At 42.2% G+C, this 16552-nt stretch overlaps 2 protein-coding genes across 4 annotated transcripts; both read left to right on the forward strand.

Annotated features, from left to right (window-relative positions):
- Positions 1 to 717: 717 nt before the first annotated feature.
- On the forward strand, positions 718 to 4525 carry LOC129851489 (tubulin beta-6 chain-like). Its single transcript, XM_055918065.1, has 4 exons — positions 718 to 827; positions 1841 to 1949; positions 2070 to 2180; positions 2800 to 4525. The coding sequence occupies exons 1-4, from the start codon at positions 771 to 773 to the stop codon at positions 3948 to 3950; spliced, it is 1428 nt and encodes a 475-aa protein (XP_055774040.1). The 5' UTR covers positions 718 to 770; the 3' UTR covers positions 3951 to 4525.
- A 1303-nt stretch (positions 4526 to 5828) lies between these two features.
- LOC129851490 (PRELI domain containing protein 3B-like) lies at positions 5829 to 14212 on the forward strand. 3 transcript variants are annotated; one of them, XM_055918068.1, is made up of 6 exons: positions 5834 to 5989; positions 6814 to 6982; positions 9781 to 9870; positions 11050 to 11147; positions 11656 to 11726; positions 11890 to 11982. In XM_055918068.1, the coding sequence occupies exons 1-6, from the start codon at positions 5958 to 5960 to the stop codon at positions 11898 to 11900; spliced, it is 471 nt and encodes a 156-aa protein (XP_055774043.1). In that variant the 5' UTR covers positions 5834 to 5957; the 3' UTR covers positions 11901 to 11982. The 3 variants fall into 3 exon arrangements, with proteins under 3 accessions (XP_055774042.1, XP_055774043.1, XP_055774041.1); XM_055918066.1 differs by lacking the exon at positions 11050 to 11147 and adding an exon at positions 12279 to 14212 and having other exon boundaries at positions 5848 to 5989; positions 11890 to 11992; XM_055918067.1 differs by lacking the exon at positions 11890 to 11982 and having other exon boundaries at positions 5829 to 5989; positions 11050 to 11720.
- The last annotated feature ends 2340 nt before the right edge of the window (positions 14213 to 16552 follow it).

Raw genomic sequence — 16552 nt, forward strand, 5'->3', positions numbered from 1 at the left:
AAAGGATGGCTATTTAAAGAATCTCAAATATAACATATATTATTTATTTGTTTAACACTGTTTTGGTTACTACATGATTCCACATGTGTCATTTCATAGTTCTGATGTCTTCACTATTATTCTACAATGTGGAAAATAGTAAAAAAAATAAGAAAAACCCTTGAATGAGTAGGTGTTCTAAAACTTTTGACCAGTAGTGTGTGTATATATATATATATATATATATATATATATATATATATATATATATAATATATATATATATATATATATATCTCCCATTCCTCCTTGATCACTCAACTGTGGTTGGGGTACCATATATATATATCCGATTCCTCCTTCCTTTGCAAACTGTTGGAGTGAAGGCGCTGTGCACACTCTACAGCCAAACAATAACTTCTTTGAAAGAGGTTTAAAACTTTTATAAAGTAAGAAATGATTACAATTTATTAAAGAGACTGTACAAAACTAGTTATATCCATTTAGGGGACCGTTTAGGCTTGAGAGCATCCCCAGAGTACAATGCGCTGTACATATCATACTTGATCAAGCATCATACTTGTTCAGCACATCAACATTCAATCGTACTGTGTTAAATACAAATGAAATGAAAGTCAAAAAGATACTACAGGGTACATGCTGTGACCTGGTGGTTTGGGTGTCACCCTGACAGCAGTGACATCAGATTCCCTCTGCAGTATAAAACCCTGGTGAGGAGGCAGTGTCATGTCAGACGCCCTTGTGTGTTAGCAGTCTTTAGCTCGCTCATCATGCGTGAAATTGTACATCTACAGATTGGACAGTGTGGAAATCAGATAGGCTCTAAGGTAAATGTACTGTTTACTATTCAAGTTAGTTAAAAGTATTTTTTTTATTCACTGAAGGGTTGATAAATTAACAGTTTTATATTCAAAGGGGTTAAATGTATTTTTTATTCAGCGAAGGTTTGATAAATTAAATGTTGTATATTCAAAGGGGTTAAATGTGTTTTTTACTCACTGAATGGTTGATAAATGAACTGTTTTATATTCAGATGGATTAATTGTGTTTTTTAAACACTATACATGCTTTAGCTCTATGCTATCTTGATTCCAATCACAGTATATATACTTCTACTGCAAATACAATATATATACATATATACTTCCACTGCAAATGCAGTATATATAATTCCACTAGAAATAAAATATATATACTTCCACTGCAAATACAGTATATATACTTCCACTAGAAATAAAATATATATACTTCCACTGCAAATACAATATATATATACTTTATTTACATGCAATGAGACTTAGAAACTGGTACAGTAGGGTATGTTACTTGATGATAATGTTGATGCCTTTCATATACTAATCACAGAGTAGTAAAGCACAACATACCTATACATGTCAACCAATTGGCCTTCTCTTGAGTGTAATCTATATATTTTTTCATGTTTGAAACAGTGTATATTGAACAAGTTATTGGGTGCTGGCACGTTGCCTGCCGTGGTGGTTGTTGAGTGTGAGTGACAGGGAGGTCCCCAAGGGGCACTCTGCTCAGAGATAAGGAGGAAGTAGCAGAAGGCAGCACATTGAAGGGTGGGACATTGTTATCATGGCTGCTGCTGAGGACAAGCAAGAGCAACTGTATGATGCGTTAGATTTTAGCTACAGTTCACCACTATGGATGGCTCACACGTCATCATAATATGTGTATTGGGGCATCTGATGGGGTCTGGGGGAGTTATCATTAGGGCCTGAGTTTTTCCTGGTTCTGTGTTTTTCTTGGGCAGGTCACGCTCAAAATATACAACACGGATATATAGCTTTACTGTGTATCAATGTCTTTACAGTTTTGGGAGGTGATCAGCGAGGAGCATGGAATCAGTGCTACAGGAATGTATGAGGGGGATGATCCTCTTCAGCTGGAGAGGCTCAACGTCTACTTCAACGAGGCAAACGGTAAGAGAAATGGATACATTATTGAAAAATAAAGAGAGTTCTTCAGTCCACAGGACTATCAAGATATATTATCTTGGACCAAATGCAAATAATTTATGACATGTTCATTTGTTCTTCCAGGTGGTAAATATGTTCCCCGGGGCCTGCTCCTTGACCTAGAACCAGGGACCATGGACAGTGTCAGGGGTAGCCGCATAGGAGCTCTCTTCAGGCCAGATAACTTTATACACGGTGAGAGTAACTGTACATCTAATCAAAGTTATTGATGACAGAAACGGTAGATCTAATCAAAGGAATTGATGACAGAAACTGTACATCTAATCAAAGTTATTGATGACAGAAACTGTACATCTAATCAAAGTTATTGATGACAGAAACTGTACATCTAATCAAAGTTATTGATGACAGAAACTGTACATCTAATCAAAGTTATTGATGATGATGGAAACTCAATAATAATACTCTTTTGACACTATTGTAATATGCATACTGTATCTTAAAGGGATATTTCACTTTTTTACGTTTAAAGTGGCACTCCAGTCTCATTTTCAACTCATTTAACACACGATTTACTTCACAAAAGGCACATCTCAATAGGTGGTCCAGGTCAGTGTAGGTTCCTTTATTGTTCCTCAAGGAGGGAGGCCAATGACATCACGGATTCCTGTCAGACCAAGTCCTTGAATGCACTACACCTTGAAGGTTGCAGTTGTGCATAATTTACTGTATTTCTATTTGGGATATCGCAGTAAATGTTCAGAAATCGCTGGAGAACTTCTTATTTACAATGTAAGTTAGTTGCACTAACTTGATGGGCACAATTCTCTTTCTGCCGGTTTCTATGGAATAGGAAACTCTGGTGCTGGGAACAACTGGGCCAAGGGTCACTATACAGAGGGAGCAGAGCTTGTGGACACTGTGATTGACAGGGTGCGTCAGGAGAGCGAGGGATGCGACTGCCTTCAAGGCTTCCAGTTCGTCCACTCCCTAGGTGGCGGGACGGGGTCCGGCATGGGCACCCTCATCATCAACAAGATCCGCGAGGAGTACCCCGATCGCATCATGACCAGCTTCAGTGTCCTGCCCTCGCCAAAGGTGTCAGACGTCGTAGTGGAGCCCTACAATGCCACGCTGTCCATCCACCAGCTCCTAGAGAACACGGATGAGACCTTCTGCATTGACAACGAGGCTCTCTATGACATCTGCTTCCGTACGTTGAAGCTCACCAACCCGACCTACGGTGACCTGAACCACCTGGTGTGCATGACCATGAGCGGGGTCACGACCTCCCTGAGGTTCCCAGGCCAGCTCAACGCCGATCTGAGGAAGTTAGCTGTCAACATGGTGCCCTTTCCCCGCCTCCACTTCTTCATGTCGGGCTTTGCACCTCTCACAGCTCGCGGCAGCCAGAAGTACCGTACCCTCTCCGTGCCCGAGCTCACCCAGCAGATGTTTGATGCCCGTAATATGATGACCGCCTGCGATCCCCGAAGAGGGCGCTATCTGACCGTGGCTGGGATGTTCCGTGGCAAGATGTCCACCAAGGAAGTGGACGAACAGATGCTGATGATGCAACAGAGGAACAGCAACTACTTTGTGGACTGGATCCCTCACAACTGTAAAGTATCCGTATGTGACATCCCACCTCGGGGGCTCACAATGGCCTCCACCTTCATTGGCAACAACACGGCCATTCAGGAGATATTCCGTCGTGTAGGAGACCAGTTCTCACTCATGTTCAGGCGCAAGGCCTTCCTGCACTGGTACACTGGCGAGGGCATGGACGAGATGGAGTTCACAGAGGCAGAGAACAATCTGAATGACCTGGTGTCCGAGTACCAGCAGTACCAGGATGCCACGGCTGACGAGGGTTGGGGGCCCGAGGAGGTGTCTGGGGAAAAGTCGGCTTCACCGGCTGCAACGAGAGTTCAGAGTACGGAAGTTACGACGATGGAGACTGTGACAGAGACTATTGAAACCATTGAGACTATAGCTGAGTAGATGTGGCATCATATGTTGTGTGGAAGAATCATGTCGTCACTGTCTTCTCGGTTCTGAGCAGCAAGGCTGTGTCTGGAAGCTTCAACAAGAGTTTTTCCTGATAGTTTATAATAAGGGCCCAGGGTTTTTCCAGGTCAGGTCATGAGGTCAGAAAGAACTTCTGGCCCTACTCTAGTATTTGTGTCATAGTGTCCAAAGGAGATATCAGGATAATTGCCTGTTTAATGAAATGTACAGTGTGGTAATAGAGAGCTGTAATGCAGTGTCAATTGTCTGCATTTGTATACTGATGTAGGCCTATTTCATGTTTTTTTTAATGAAACTGAATAGATCAGGAAAGAATCTGTCTGACAAATATAGATAACAAATTCTGTCAATGTTGTAATGTAGACTACCAGATTTCCCAAACTTGATTGAGATCATATGCAAATTAAAAAAGCTGTATTTAAAAAGGGGAGTATAATGTTCTATTTGCTAATTATTTTGTGCCTCAGCAATTTTATCAATGTATTCAGTGTGATATTGTGAACCATTTGTATTATATTAAATATTATTAAAATTATCCATTATAACAATAGTTCTCTGTGTGCTTATTTTGTGTGGTTCTTCCAAGTTCAAACATTATTGTCAATGAACAATATCCTAGGTCTGGTTTTAAAGCCCAGTAACGCTACAACAACATACAGTAGCTAGAACTCAGTCAGTGGGTACATTTGGCACAGAATTCCCTCCCACTCCTCCCATCTGACAGAGAGAGATTACTTGTGACTGTCTCTGTCCAGTTTGATAAGACCATTTGACAAGGCAGCGGAATCCCCCCTTTTGTACAGTCATAATATGCTCAGATCAGGCTGAAAGACCCATGAACTGTGCCACCTGAAGACAGAGACTATTCTATGGACTAAAGGCCATGTAGCCTCAGTGGAGGTTGCTGAGGGGAGGACGGCTCATAATAATGGCTGGAATGGAGCAAACGGAATGGCATCAAACACATGGAAACCATGGGTTTGATGTATTTGATACCATTCCAAATATTCCGCTCCAGCCATTACCACGAGCCCGTTCTCCCCAATTAAGGTGCCACCAACCAACCTCTTGTGATGGGAATGTAGGTTAGAAGGAAATGATATAATCCATACCAGAGGATAATGACCAAGCTTTCAGTCATCTCTGCAGTAGCTCTATACTCAGAGGAAATGTTTAACCAATCAAAAGGTAGGGCAATGACCACATCCAAGACCATGTTTATTCAGGATCAAGGTTGGACCCACACTGAGTGAGGAGTTATGTAACCTCACTGAAGGGGATACATGGAAACATTGTCCAGTTGTTTTTACTATACTGTGATCCTATGTGGAAAGTGGAATAGTCTAGAGGATGTGTCAAACACATCCCACGGTGGACCGAGTGGCTGCAGTGTTTTCGCTGCGCCCTTGTACTTGATCAATGAATTAAGGTCACTAATGAGTAAATAACTCCACTCACTGGTTGTCTAGGTCTTAATTGAAAGGTAAAAACAAAAACCTGCAGACACTAGGTCCTCCATGGAAGGAGTTTGACACCCCTGAGCTAGAGGATAGAGATCCTATTTAGGAGAGAAAGCAAATAATCGTTGAAAAACATTACTGTTAATATTTGTTTTATTTATTCAATTAATAAAAATGGGTTCAACTGTATGTCTACCTCATAGGTAGTTATTCAAATTTGGATTTGATATAAGGAACATGCACACGCCAACATGCCAAAACTTGTGCCTTCCAGAAGAACGTCCTGTCTAGTAGGCGCGTGCGTTTTTTCCCTCCACTTTGTCTGTGCGTTGTCGACCGCTGTCAATCAACGCCGGGGAATGCGGCGGAAGTGCGCCATCACAAACACATGTCCCATGACTGCGCGTCGTATGTGGGGGTGGGGGTTTGCGCTGGGTCTTTTCTAAACGTGGGCGGTTTTCCCAACAGTGTGACTGCAATCACCGGCTGATTCACTCCTAAGCTCCCCATCTCACCGACCATGAAGATCTGGACATCGGAACATATTTTCAAGTGAGTAGCCAGCTTTCTATATAGTCATTGATTTGTTCTTGTTGTTTCGTTTAGTATCGATTTTGTCTTGAATTAACTGACTGAAGAACTCAACTTCACGATTTGTAACTTGTATCCCATGTGGATTTGAGTTTAGTCAGCAAACGCTAGCTAGCTAGTTATTGTTTTTTTTCTTTCAATGACTGTGAGAATCCTGACCCAGGCAGTTTGTATTGTTGAACAGCATCTGATATTTTAAATCGACAGCTTCTAGCGGTCAGTGTCAGGCTGCAGTGGAATTGCGTAACCAGTTAGCTCGTCGTAGTAGCAACCGCAACCTTTCGCCTAGTTCTGGACGCTCCTCCGAGATGCGTCACGCCGCAAACACATGGCTTCGGTCTCCATGACAACCTAGATGAAAGAATCAATCCGTGGAAACATTTAGGCTATTTTACAAGTCAAATCACCGGTTTAAAAAAAAAAGGTTGACACTCAGCTACTATGTAGACGGAACTGAATTAAACCAGTGAGGTTTTAGACTTACATATCTGTTCTCAGAGCATGTTGTCCTGCTCACTGCATCGAGGAATAATAATCAACTCGTAGAGGCTGTGACACATAAATAGATGAATGTTCATAGCTCTAAACGGCACCTGTTTCATCCACACAAGTGTTTAAATAAATATACATCTTGTCATGAATTGTACTTGTGATTTCAACTTCAATGTTAAAGAAAGTGTGTGTGTGTGTGTGTTTTTCCATGGATTTCAGTGTCTGACTGCCATGTGGATATCAGTAAAAACGTGCATAAATTGAATGGTGATAAACTGTTCTCCCCTCTACAGCCATCCTTGGGAGACAGTCACCAAGGCTGCCATGCAGAAGTACCCCAACCCCATGAACCCCAGTGTGTTTGGGGTGGATGTGTTGGACCGTAGTGTGGACACACGGGGACGCCTGCACAGCAACAGACTGCTGAGCGCTGAGTGGGGCCTGCCCTCCATCGTCAAGTCGGTAAGTATTTTTTGTTGTTATTTTTATAGAAATTCAAACACGTAGAGCTATACAGGCTCTAGATAGATCAGAATGAAAAACAGGATCTATCACAGTAGATTCTACTTTAGCAACATAATAGTAAGCAGGCTGAGTGTCATACTAGCCTTTTCGTTCAGCATTTTCTCTGCAATAGCCCTAGAAATAGAAAATTAAATGTTTATCGCGCAAATACGTCAAGCTCCATAAAATGAAAGTACAGCAAGACGGTATCTTTTGACTGGACAACAAACCTGCTGTTTCAAACCTTTCAACTGCTGCGTGGGGTGTCACAAATTGTGGGGTGTCATGGGTTGAGACTCCTCCTGGTAGACTGCTCCTAGTACCCCCAGCCTCAGTGTTACTCGAGGTCATAGCCTAGCTTCACAGCCATATGTGAAGTTACACATTCTCAGTTACACATTCTCACACACACTCTGCGTCAGGCCAGGCAATGCCTCCTCCATTATGCAGTAGTTGACCTTGGCCCCCAATACTCCCAGCCGTAGGGTGCTATTCCTGGACATAGGGGAGTAGGGGGGGGGGGGGGGGGTAAGAGTAGCAGGCTCGCTGCCCACCGCTACCCGTGGCACGAGACTGCATTGCTCTATGTCTGGCACATGCTGTCCTGAACAAGCTGGTGCCATTTCTGTTCCTAGTGTCCTGGCAGTACAGAGCTACCCCTATAAAACATAATCCTGTCTGCTCAGTACAGAACTGTCCCTATAAAACACAACCCTCTTATCAGTGATGTAACAGACAGACCTCTACCTATGCTGCCAGGGGCCTGCTGTAACAGGTGGAGGGAGGGGCCTGCTGTAACAGGTGGAGGGAGGGGCCTACTCAGGGCTGCTTTGAATGGTTTCCAGTCTCATCACCATGTTCTTGTCTGGTGTAGCTATTAAACACTGTCCATAATTAGTTTGGTTGCTGCATATGCAAATTGCCACAAGATTACAGTTATGACTATTATGACTATGAAGGCATTGTAAAAGATTAGGTGATTTAATTGAATCTTCATTTATTGACCAGGTAGACTATAACTTCAGTTTTAAAATGACAGTTCATACACATCATATTCTTCAGTTTTTTGGGGGCAAATATTCCTATTATTTTTCCATTGATATGAGGTCATCTCCAGAGCTCTGATCTGACCCATAGTCTAGTACTATGGAAGCATTAACCGCTGTGCTCCTCCCTTGCCTGGTCCTTTAATCTTAGCCCCCAGAAACTGGTGCTGTGACGAGACTACTCAACTCTGGTTTGTATCCTGGGAAGGAAGGTCGGCAGAGTCCTTTGACAGTCTTGCTCCTGCACCGGCCAAATCATTGACAGGACACTGTCTCCTGGGCTTCAATGCAAAAAGCCTCTCATAGTAGGAGTGCTGATCTAGGATCAGGTTCCCCATGTCCATATACATCAAGCAATCAAATGTATTTATAAAGCCCTTCTTACATCAGCTGATGTCACAAAGCGCTGTACAGAAACCCAGCCTAAAACCCCAAACAGCAAGCAATGCAGATGTAGAAGCACGGTGGCTAGGAAAAACTCCCTAGAAAGGCCAGAACCTAGGAAGAAACCTAGAGAGGAACCAGGCAATGAGGGGTGACCAGTCCTCTTCTGGTTGTGTCGGGTGGAGATTATAATAGAACATGGCCAAGATGTTAAAATGTTCATAGATGACCAGCAGGGTCAAATAATAATAATCACAGTGGTTGTCGAGGGTGCAACAGGTCAGCACCTCAGGAGTAAATGTCAGTTGGCTTTTCATAGTCGATCATTCAGAGTAGCTCTACCGCTCTTGCTGTCTCTAGAGAGTTGATAACAGCAGGTCTGGGACAGGTAGCACGTCCGGTGAACAGATCAGGGTTCGATAGAACAGTTGAAACTGGAGCAGCAGCACGACCAGGTGGACTGGGGACAGCAAGGAGTCATCAGGCCAGGTAGTCCTGAGGCATGGTCCTAGGGCTCAGGTCCTCCGAGAGAGAGAATTAGAGAGCATACTTAAATTCACACAGGACACAGGATAAGAGGAGAAATACTCCAGATATAACAGACTGACCCTAGCCCCCCGACACATAAACTACTGCAGCATAAATACTGGAGGCTGAGACAAGAGGGGTCAGGAGACACTGTGGCCCTGTCCGATGATACCCCCGGACAGGGACAAACAGGCAGGACATCTAATTTATTATGATCTGAAAGGTAAAAGTGATCCTAGATCAGCACTACTACCCAGACTTTGTGTAGATTGGGGCACGTGGTCACAAAAAGTCTGGGTAGCAGTGATATTAATAGCAATTCTGTAGATTGGGGCACGTGGTCACAAAATTGCCATTAATATCCATGTTAAGTCCTTTTTTTTTAAAGTCTAGCACATAAACCGGCCAAAATCACTCACAGGGCATTGACGTCGTCGGGGAATCTCTGAGACTGCTAATTAACTGAGACAGAAAATATGACCGACTTTTAGAAAATAACAATATTATAAATGAGTGGACTGTTGAGTGGAGGCCAAGTGTACAGTAGATTACTGAGAAACCAGATTAACCAATCTGTTAGATCCAGCATTATCTGACTTGTCCATAGACATGTTCTATATGTCTAGCTAGTGCACAAAGGAAACCGTCTGATACATGTGTTACTACTGGCTAGGCCATTGAGATCAGTGCAGGATGGAAACTGTGCTCTGTCAGGACATTTGAATGACACTAAACAGGGCCGGGTCTGGTGCTTTGATCATTTGTGTTCTGATCAATTTGTTGTCTCTCTCATTCCAGATCATTGGCAGAACACAGACGTGCACCTACATCCAGGAACATTCTGTAGTGGACCCCGTTGAAAAGACATTCGAGCTTCAATCTTCAAATGTGAGTTCTGAAACTTTTTCTGATTTCAGCATAATGTGTTGTATATAATACTTGTTGACATTGAGACATACACTGAGTGTAGTAAACATGAAGAACACGTGCTCTTTCCATGACACAGACTGACCAGGTGAATCCAGGTGAAAGCTATGATCCTTTATTGATGTCACTTGTTAAATCCATTTCAATCCGTGTAGATGAAGGGGAGGAGACAGGTTAAATAATGATTTTTAAGCCTTGAGACAATTGAGACATGGATTGTGCATGTGTGCCATTCAGATAGTGAATGGGCAAGACAAAATATTTAAGTGTCTTTGAACGGGGTATGGCAGTAGGTGCCAGGCGCACCGGTTTGTGTCAAGAACTGCAACGCTGCTGGGTTTTTCACACTCAACAGTTTCCCATGTGTATCAAGAATAGTCCATCACCCAAAGGACATCCTTTGGGGGGGGGGGTGCAACTCAGTATTACCACGGTGTTTTTAAAGTTTTGTACACTCCGTGTATATCTGTTTCGTAGGTGGCATGTTGTAGACCTATAGCCTGGCTGTTGCATTAGAGTTTGTTACAAGACCAGACCTGTAACCATTTACAAAACATGCAGTGTTGAAGAACCTGAAACTCTGGAAGCTGTCCTGGTCTCATTTCCAATAGCAGATGAGTGTCTGAGAACTGAGGAACCCTGAATGCAATGAGTCAAATGGTGTAATATTTATGGAAGGTCTACCTTGTTCTATACTGAACAAAAATATAAACGCAACATGCAACAATTTCTATGATTTTACTGAGTTACAGTTCATATAAGGGAATTAGTCAATTGAAATAAATTCATTAGGCCCTAATCTATGGATTTAACATAACTGGGCAGGGGAGGCAGGCCCGGCCACTGGGGAGGCAGGCCCGGCCACTGGGGAGGCAGGCCCGGCCACTGGGGAGGCAGGCCCGGCCACTGGGGAGGCAGGCCCGGCCACTGGGGAGGCAGGCCCGGCCACTGGGGAGGCAGGCCCGGCCACTGGGGAGGCAGGCCCGGCCACTGGGGAGGCAGGCCCGGCCACTGGGGAGGCAGGCCCGGCCACTGGGGAGGCAGGCCCGGCCACTGGGGAGGCAGGCCCAGCCATTCAGAAACAGTTCCCCACCAAAGGGCTTTATTACAGACAGAAATGCTGTTCTGACGATCCCGCAGGTGAAGAAGACCGATTCGGAGGTCCTTGGCTGGCGTGGTTACACGTGGTCTGCAGTTCTGAGGCCAGTTGGACGTACTGCCAAATTCTCTAAAACAAGGTTGGAGGCGGTTTATGGTAGAGAAATTAACATTAAATTCTCTGGCAACAGCTCTGATGGACATTCCTGCAGTCAGCATGACAATTGCATGCTCCCTCAAAATATCTGTGGCATTGTGTTGTGTGACAAAACTGCACATTTTAGAATGGCCTTTTATTAGCACAGGGTGCACCTGTGTAATGATCATGCTGTTTAATCAGCTTCTTGATATGCCACATCTGTCAAGTGGATGGATTATCTTGACAAAGGAGAAATGCTCTCTCTAACAGGGAGGTAAACAAATTTGTGCACTAAAATAAGAGCGATAAGGTTTGTGCGTATGGAACATTTCTGAGATTTTATTTCAGCTCATGAAACATGGGACCAACACTTTACATGTTGCTTTTATAGTTTTTTTTTTTCAGTATAGTTCACAGTAATTTAGAGTGAATGTGTATATTACATTAAACCCCAAACATATCTAATGCTGTCTGCCTCTATGATTCTCTCTCTCTCTCACTCTCTGCAGATCACATTCACTAACCTGGTGTCAGTGGATGAGAAGCTTACATACAGACCACATCCTGATGACGCAGAGAAGTAAGTACAGTTAAACCAAGTAAGACTTTGTGCCATGCTTACAGTGTATCAGGGGCTACTTGAAATGGGAGACTCCAATGTGACTTCCCTGGTTAAATTAAGGATAAATGCATTACATGAATATATATATATTTAGACAAATTCTCCACTCTTGTCTGTGCAGGACGATATTGACTCAAGAAGCTCTCATCTCAGTCAAAGGGGTTAGTCTGAGTAGCTACCTGGAGGGAGTTATGGCTAGCACCATCTCTGCAAACGCAGGCAAGGTACGTGATCTCTGTCTTCACCTCACCTACTCAGGTGGCTGGTTAGAGAAACACTTATGTTTTCATGTAGTTTGAAAAAACCCATGTCCATGATAGCTTGGTCTCAGATCTCTTCGTGCTGTATAGCCTACACCTATGCTCATGTTTGGCATGACAACTTCCATCGGAGCTATACAACACAACCAGATCTGGGACCAGGCTATGTCCTTTTGAAATCTGAGATCATTTATATCGTTTAAAAAAAATAATAATTCAACTTCCAATTTGTCTCCTCTTCCTCCATCAGGGTCGTGAGGCGATGGAGTGGGTGATCAGGAAGCTAAATGCAGAGATCGAGGAGCTGGCAGCCGCCGCCCGCGGCACCATAAGGACTCCCATGGCTGCTGCTATGACTTCAGAGAAATGACACCTCTACGTTCCCAGCTTCCAGCCTGGGGACATTGTTCTTCTCCTGCGTCAGAACAGACTCCACCTCCCTTTTAGACTGCTCTGATTCTCATCAACTGGTCTGAAGTCTAAGCCAGCCAGGAATCAGATCTACAAGTTTGATTACAATTCAAGTACTGTATTTATTGTTGTTATTTAAGTACTAACTGAAATGAAGGGAACAACAGTTATCCTAATATATATATTTTAAAACATTTTATAGGCGAGGACCATATCAAATGCTGTGTCTGTTGGAGTAGAATCTAAATATGCTCTGTACCCAAGTTTGAGACTAGAGCCGGTCATGTTATCGGCATGCACTAGCACTAAGTAATAGCCTCAGGGACAGTGTCAAATATAGAGGACGGTTCAGCGAGTAACAACTTGGTTCTGTACTGATCTTGTTGGACAGTACTAGCCTGTTGCCGGAGTTGGCAAGAGAGCACAAACAGATCTGGGACCAGGCTAAGACCATATCAGAGGTAATTGAAAAAATCCTGGGGATGCAATCACCTGTCCCTTTAACAGACCGAACAAGAACAGTTGCAACATGCTGCATTTGATACCGTTTTCCCTGCGGAAAGCTGCACCTAAATTAAGAATGGTAAGGCGTGGTTGGGGTTTTTCATACTTGACATTGACACATTTATTGAGTGAAATCACTGACAAGGTGGAGTCAAATGTGACTGGAAAGAATGAACAGATAAGAAACGAATGGTTGCATGGGTCCTCACTGAATGTTACTAATGGATTGTTCTTCGATGCCTCAGAAGTCTGACCCTATGCCAGGACAAAATGTCTGTTCTCGAAGTGTAATGACCCCAACAATGAATGCATTTTCTAACGCACATACTGTACAGAAGAGAGGGGTCGTGCTCCGGGCCCTCCAGTAATGTTCTGCATTCTCTCCCAAGAGTCAAACGAAGTATTTAAATAATATAAAATCACTGTTTTGGTTAAATGTTATGTAATGCTATAGCCTCCAGTATGTTATGGAAATGTCTGCTATGTTTGACGTATGGAGAGAATATATTATTTATTTTATATATATATATAAAGAGAGATGAATGTGTTTTTAATTTGGTTGTAAACAGTGGTACTTGTTGTCTGTGGTACTTACTGCCTGGGATATCCAGTATATATATTGTAGATCATAACAACGCTGAGGAGATCAAATGCCTCTGCTACCAACTGTCTAAGGGCCGGTTTCCCGTACACAGATCAAGCTTAGCACTGGACTATTGCTATGGTGTTTAAAATCCAGGACTAGGTGTAATCTGTGCAAACCGGACCTGAATGTTATGTCTTGGGTCTATGGTGAAAACTTGTGTTGTCGAGGGCGATACGGCAAGGAAAGAAAGATGCTACAGTCAGTAGGTGTGATGTATGCATTCCAAAAACCATGCCGGTTTGCATTCTCAATACAAATGTGTTATGTTGCCAGTCAGTTCTAATATGCTTTAAAGTGGTAATGTCAAATATTCTAGGTTTGTTATTTGTCAATGAATGTTCTGTTCTGACATGACCTGATGTTAGAACAAAGGGACATGTTGATCGTTCTAATCTTCAGACATATTATGTGTAAGGAGTCATTTATGTGTGTTTTTTATTTATTTTACTCATAGTTAGAATAAAATATCTTAACTCTACACCTACACAACAATACAACTTAGTTGGTGCTGAAGTCATAATGGATTAAAATGCTTCTGTAAACTCCAAGTTCCAAACGGTCAAACAGAAATGTAGACCAGGCATGTTGGTTTACATTAAAAAAATAAAGTCCTCTGAAATATGTGTTTTCTTTTACACTGTTTGAGCTCAGATAACCAATATAAATGTCTGATTGTAGCTACATACATTTGTTGCTTTACTTTGACAAAGATTTGTGGACTAGGGTTTTATGGCAAAGCTGTCTGCACTTTTCCTCGACCTGTGTATTTTGAGCAGCCAATATGCCTGCATTTTTATTCTTAGGGGGGGAAAAGAGGTTGAGATGGTGGCAGAAGATGCCCTACCACAGCTCTAGGATCAGATTACCCAACGCCCAAATCCTAACCATGAGTTAATTGATGTACTTTTCCTTTCCAAGGCTGCAAACCACCAAGTCTAAGGGTAGAGCTCGAAAATTCAAGCCCCTTGGGTGCTGCCATAGTTACATTAGAAGTGCCCATCCAAGAAGGCTCAAGGTCATTGGCCACAGATAAAATGACATCAAATCACGTTATATCTACAGTAGCTTTGATTGGACTGATCATGTCAACATCATACTTTCAAAATCTTAGCTAACAATCATCATGAATCAAGGTGACATTCTACTGGCAAATCCTTTTTAATCCTTGTGATATGAAGAGAAATTATAGATAAAATGTATCGGTGCTCATCGGCCATTGGACATGAACATTACACAAGTTGGAAATCGCAAATTCAACAATGAGTGGTTTGGAAGGAATCCGTGGCTAACTGCAAGCATTGCAAAACAATCATTAGCCTGCTATTCAGTGGAGTGGCTTTGTGGTCTCAAGTCTTTGATTAAGGGTCTCTTCCTAGTTTATAATGATAAACAGTCAACATTGGCCATGCTGTCAATGAAGCATGATTTGTGCCAAAATAAAAACAACTTAACTCGGAACTGCAAAATCAGACTTTAGTAAGTTCAAGACTGGGAACTTGGGGAAAAACGAGCTATGACTGGGAAAATATGTTTTGAAAGTTCATTCAACTCGGAATTGTAAATCGGGAACACGGGCCTCTTTCTAGAGCTACGACCTGAAGATCACTGATGTCATGATTCAAGGTTTTTTCCCCCGAGTTCCCAGTTGTCTTGAAAGCACCATAAATCCAGAGAATGCCAGACTTTGATGAAAGTTTTATGACAAAATTTGCCCATGAAGGACCGCCGCGCCACCTTCCTGTTCAAGTGAATACAGTACATGATGGTGAGTCCAGAAATGTATTGTATGCTGCTGCATAAATTATGTAATATGCCAGGGAGATATTTATACTGTAGCTAATAAAGTAACAATAAGTGTATGTTGTGTAGTAAGCTGTTACCAGCCCATGTGCCTCACCCTAATAATTTGGTCTATTTTCACCTCTTAATTTCGCCTACTGTTCTGACTTGGTGGTGCACATGTGGCCTGTAACCTGTTTTAGAGAAATGTAAAAAACACATTTTGTAAGAGCTTTCATTGTCTTTTTATATGTCCCCTTCATTTATCCTACGGTTCTGACTTGGTGTACAGGCAGAACACGGTAAGTACAGCCCATGTTCTGAATTGTGTAGCTGTACATTTCAAAAGTGCTGAACAAATAGGTATATTGACTAGATCTGTCCTAGCTCGCTCATTAATGTCTTAATTGAAATTACTGATTGCCTCTTATCCGCTTGTCATCCCCTTATGCCAGGGGTGTCAAAGTCAAATGGACGGAGGGCCAAATAAAAAATTTAGCTACAAGCCGAGGGCCGGACTGTTCGAATGTTCATTGAAAATTTTTTAAATGACGCATATAGTCTAGTGAACCTAATTGAACCTACTGAAAACCTAACAAATATATTCCAATATGATCAGATAAATAAAGCAATATTTTCTTATGGCTCTGTCAGTAATCTTTAATTTTCAACAGACACAAAAGACAAATTTCCTTTATATAAAAATCCCCATAACATGAACATTAAATGAAAGAAACCGGTATTCAAGGCACCATCAGTAGCCTATATTTTCTATTTTAGCAAAAGTGGGCTAAATTTACTTCAAAGAAAAAAACAATAATAGCAATTTTCTATCATCCACTCAACTGAAATATTTTTAAAATATAATTGGATTGAAATACAATAAAATAAAGTGCAAAAATCTATTAATCAAAAACAACACTTTGTTTAAGGAGAAGTAACATGCAGTGAAAACAAATATTAAACTTTAACTTTTAAACTTGAACTGAGTAAAAACTCTAAATATGTGATTGCACAGTAATGTTCACTTGTTTGAGGTTGAGGGTGATACTTGGTGGTGTCCCATCTTTTCCACAAGTTCATCAATGTTCGGGGTAAGGCTCTGAGCTGAGGAAATCCTCAGAATTGAGTGGAGGTGTTCAGCAGTAAGTCGACTTCTGTGTGATGTTTTGTTCAGGTTCATC

Source organism: Salvelinus fontinalis, chromosome 3 (genome assembly GCF_029448725.1).
Source record: "Salvelinus fontinalis isolate EN_2023a chromosome 3, ASM2944872v1, whole genome shotgun sequence".
Lineage (NCBI taxonomy): Eukaryota > Metazoa > Chordata > Actinopteri > Salmoniformes > Salmonidae > Salvelinus > Salvelinus fontinalis.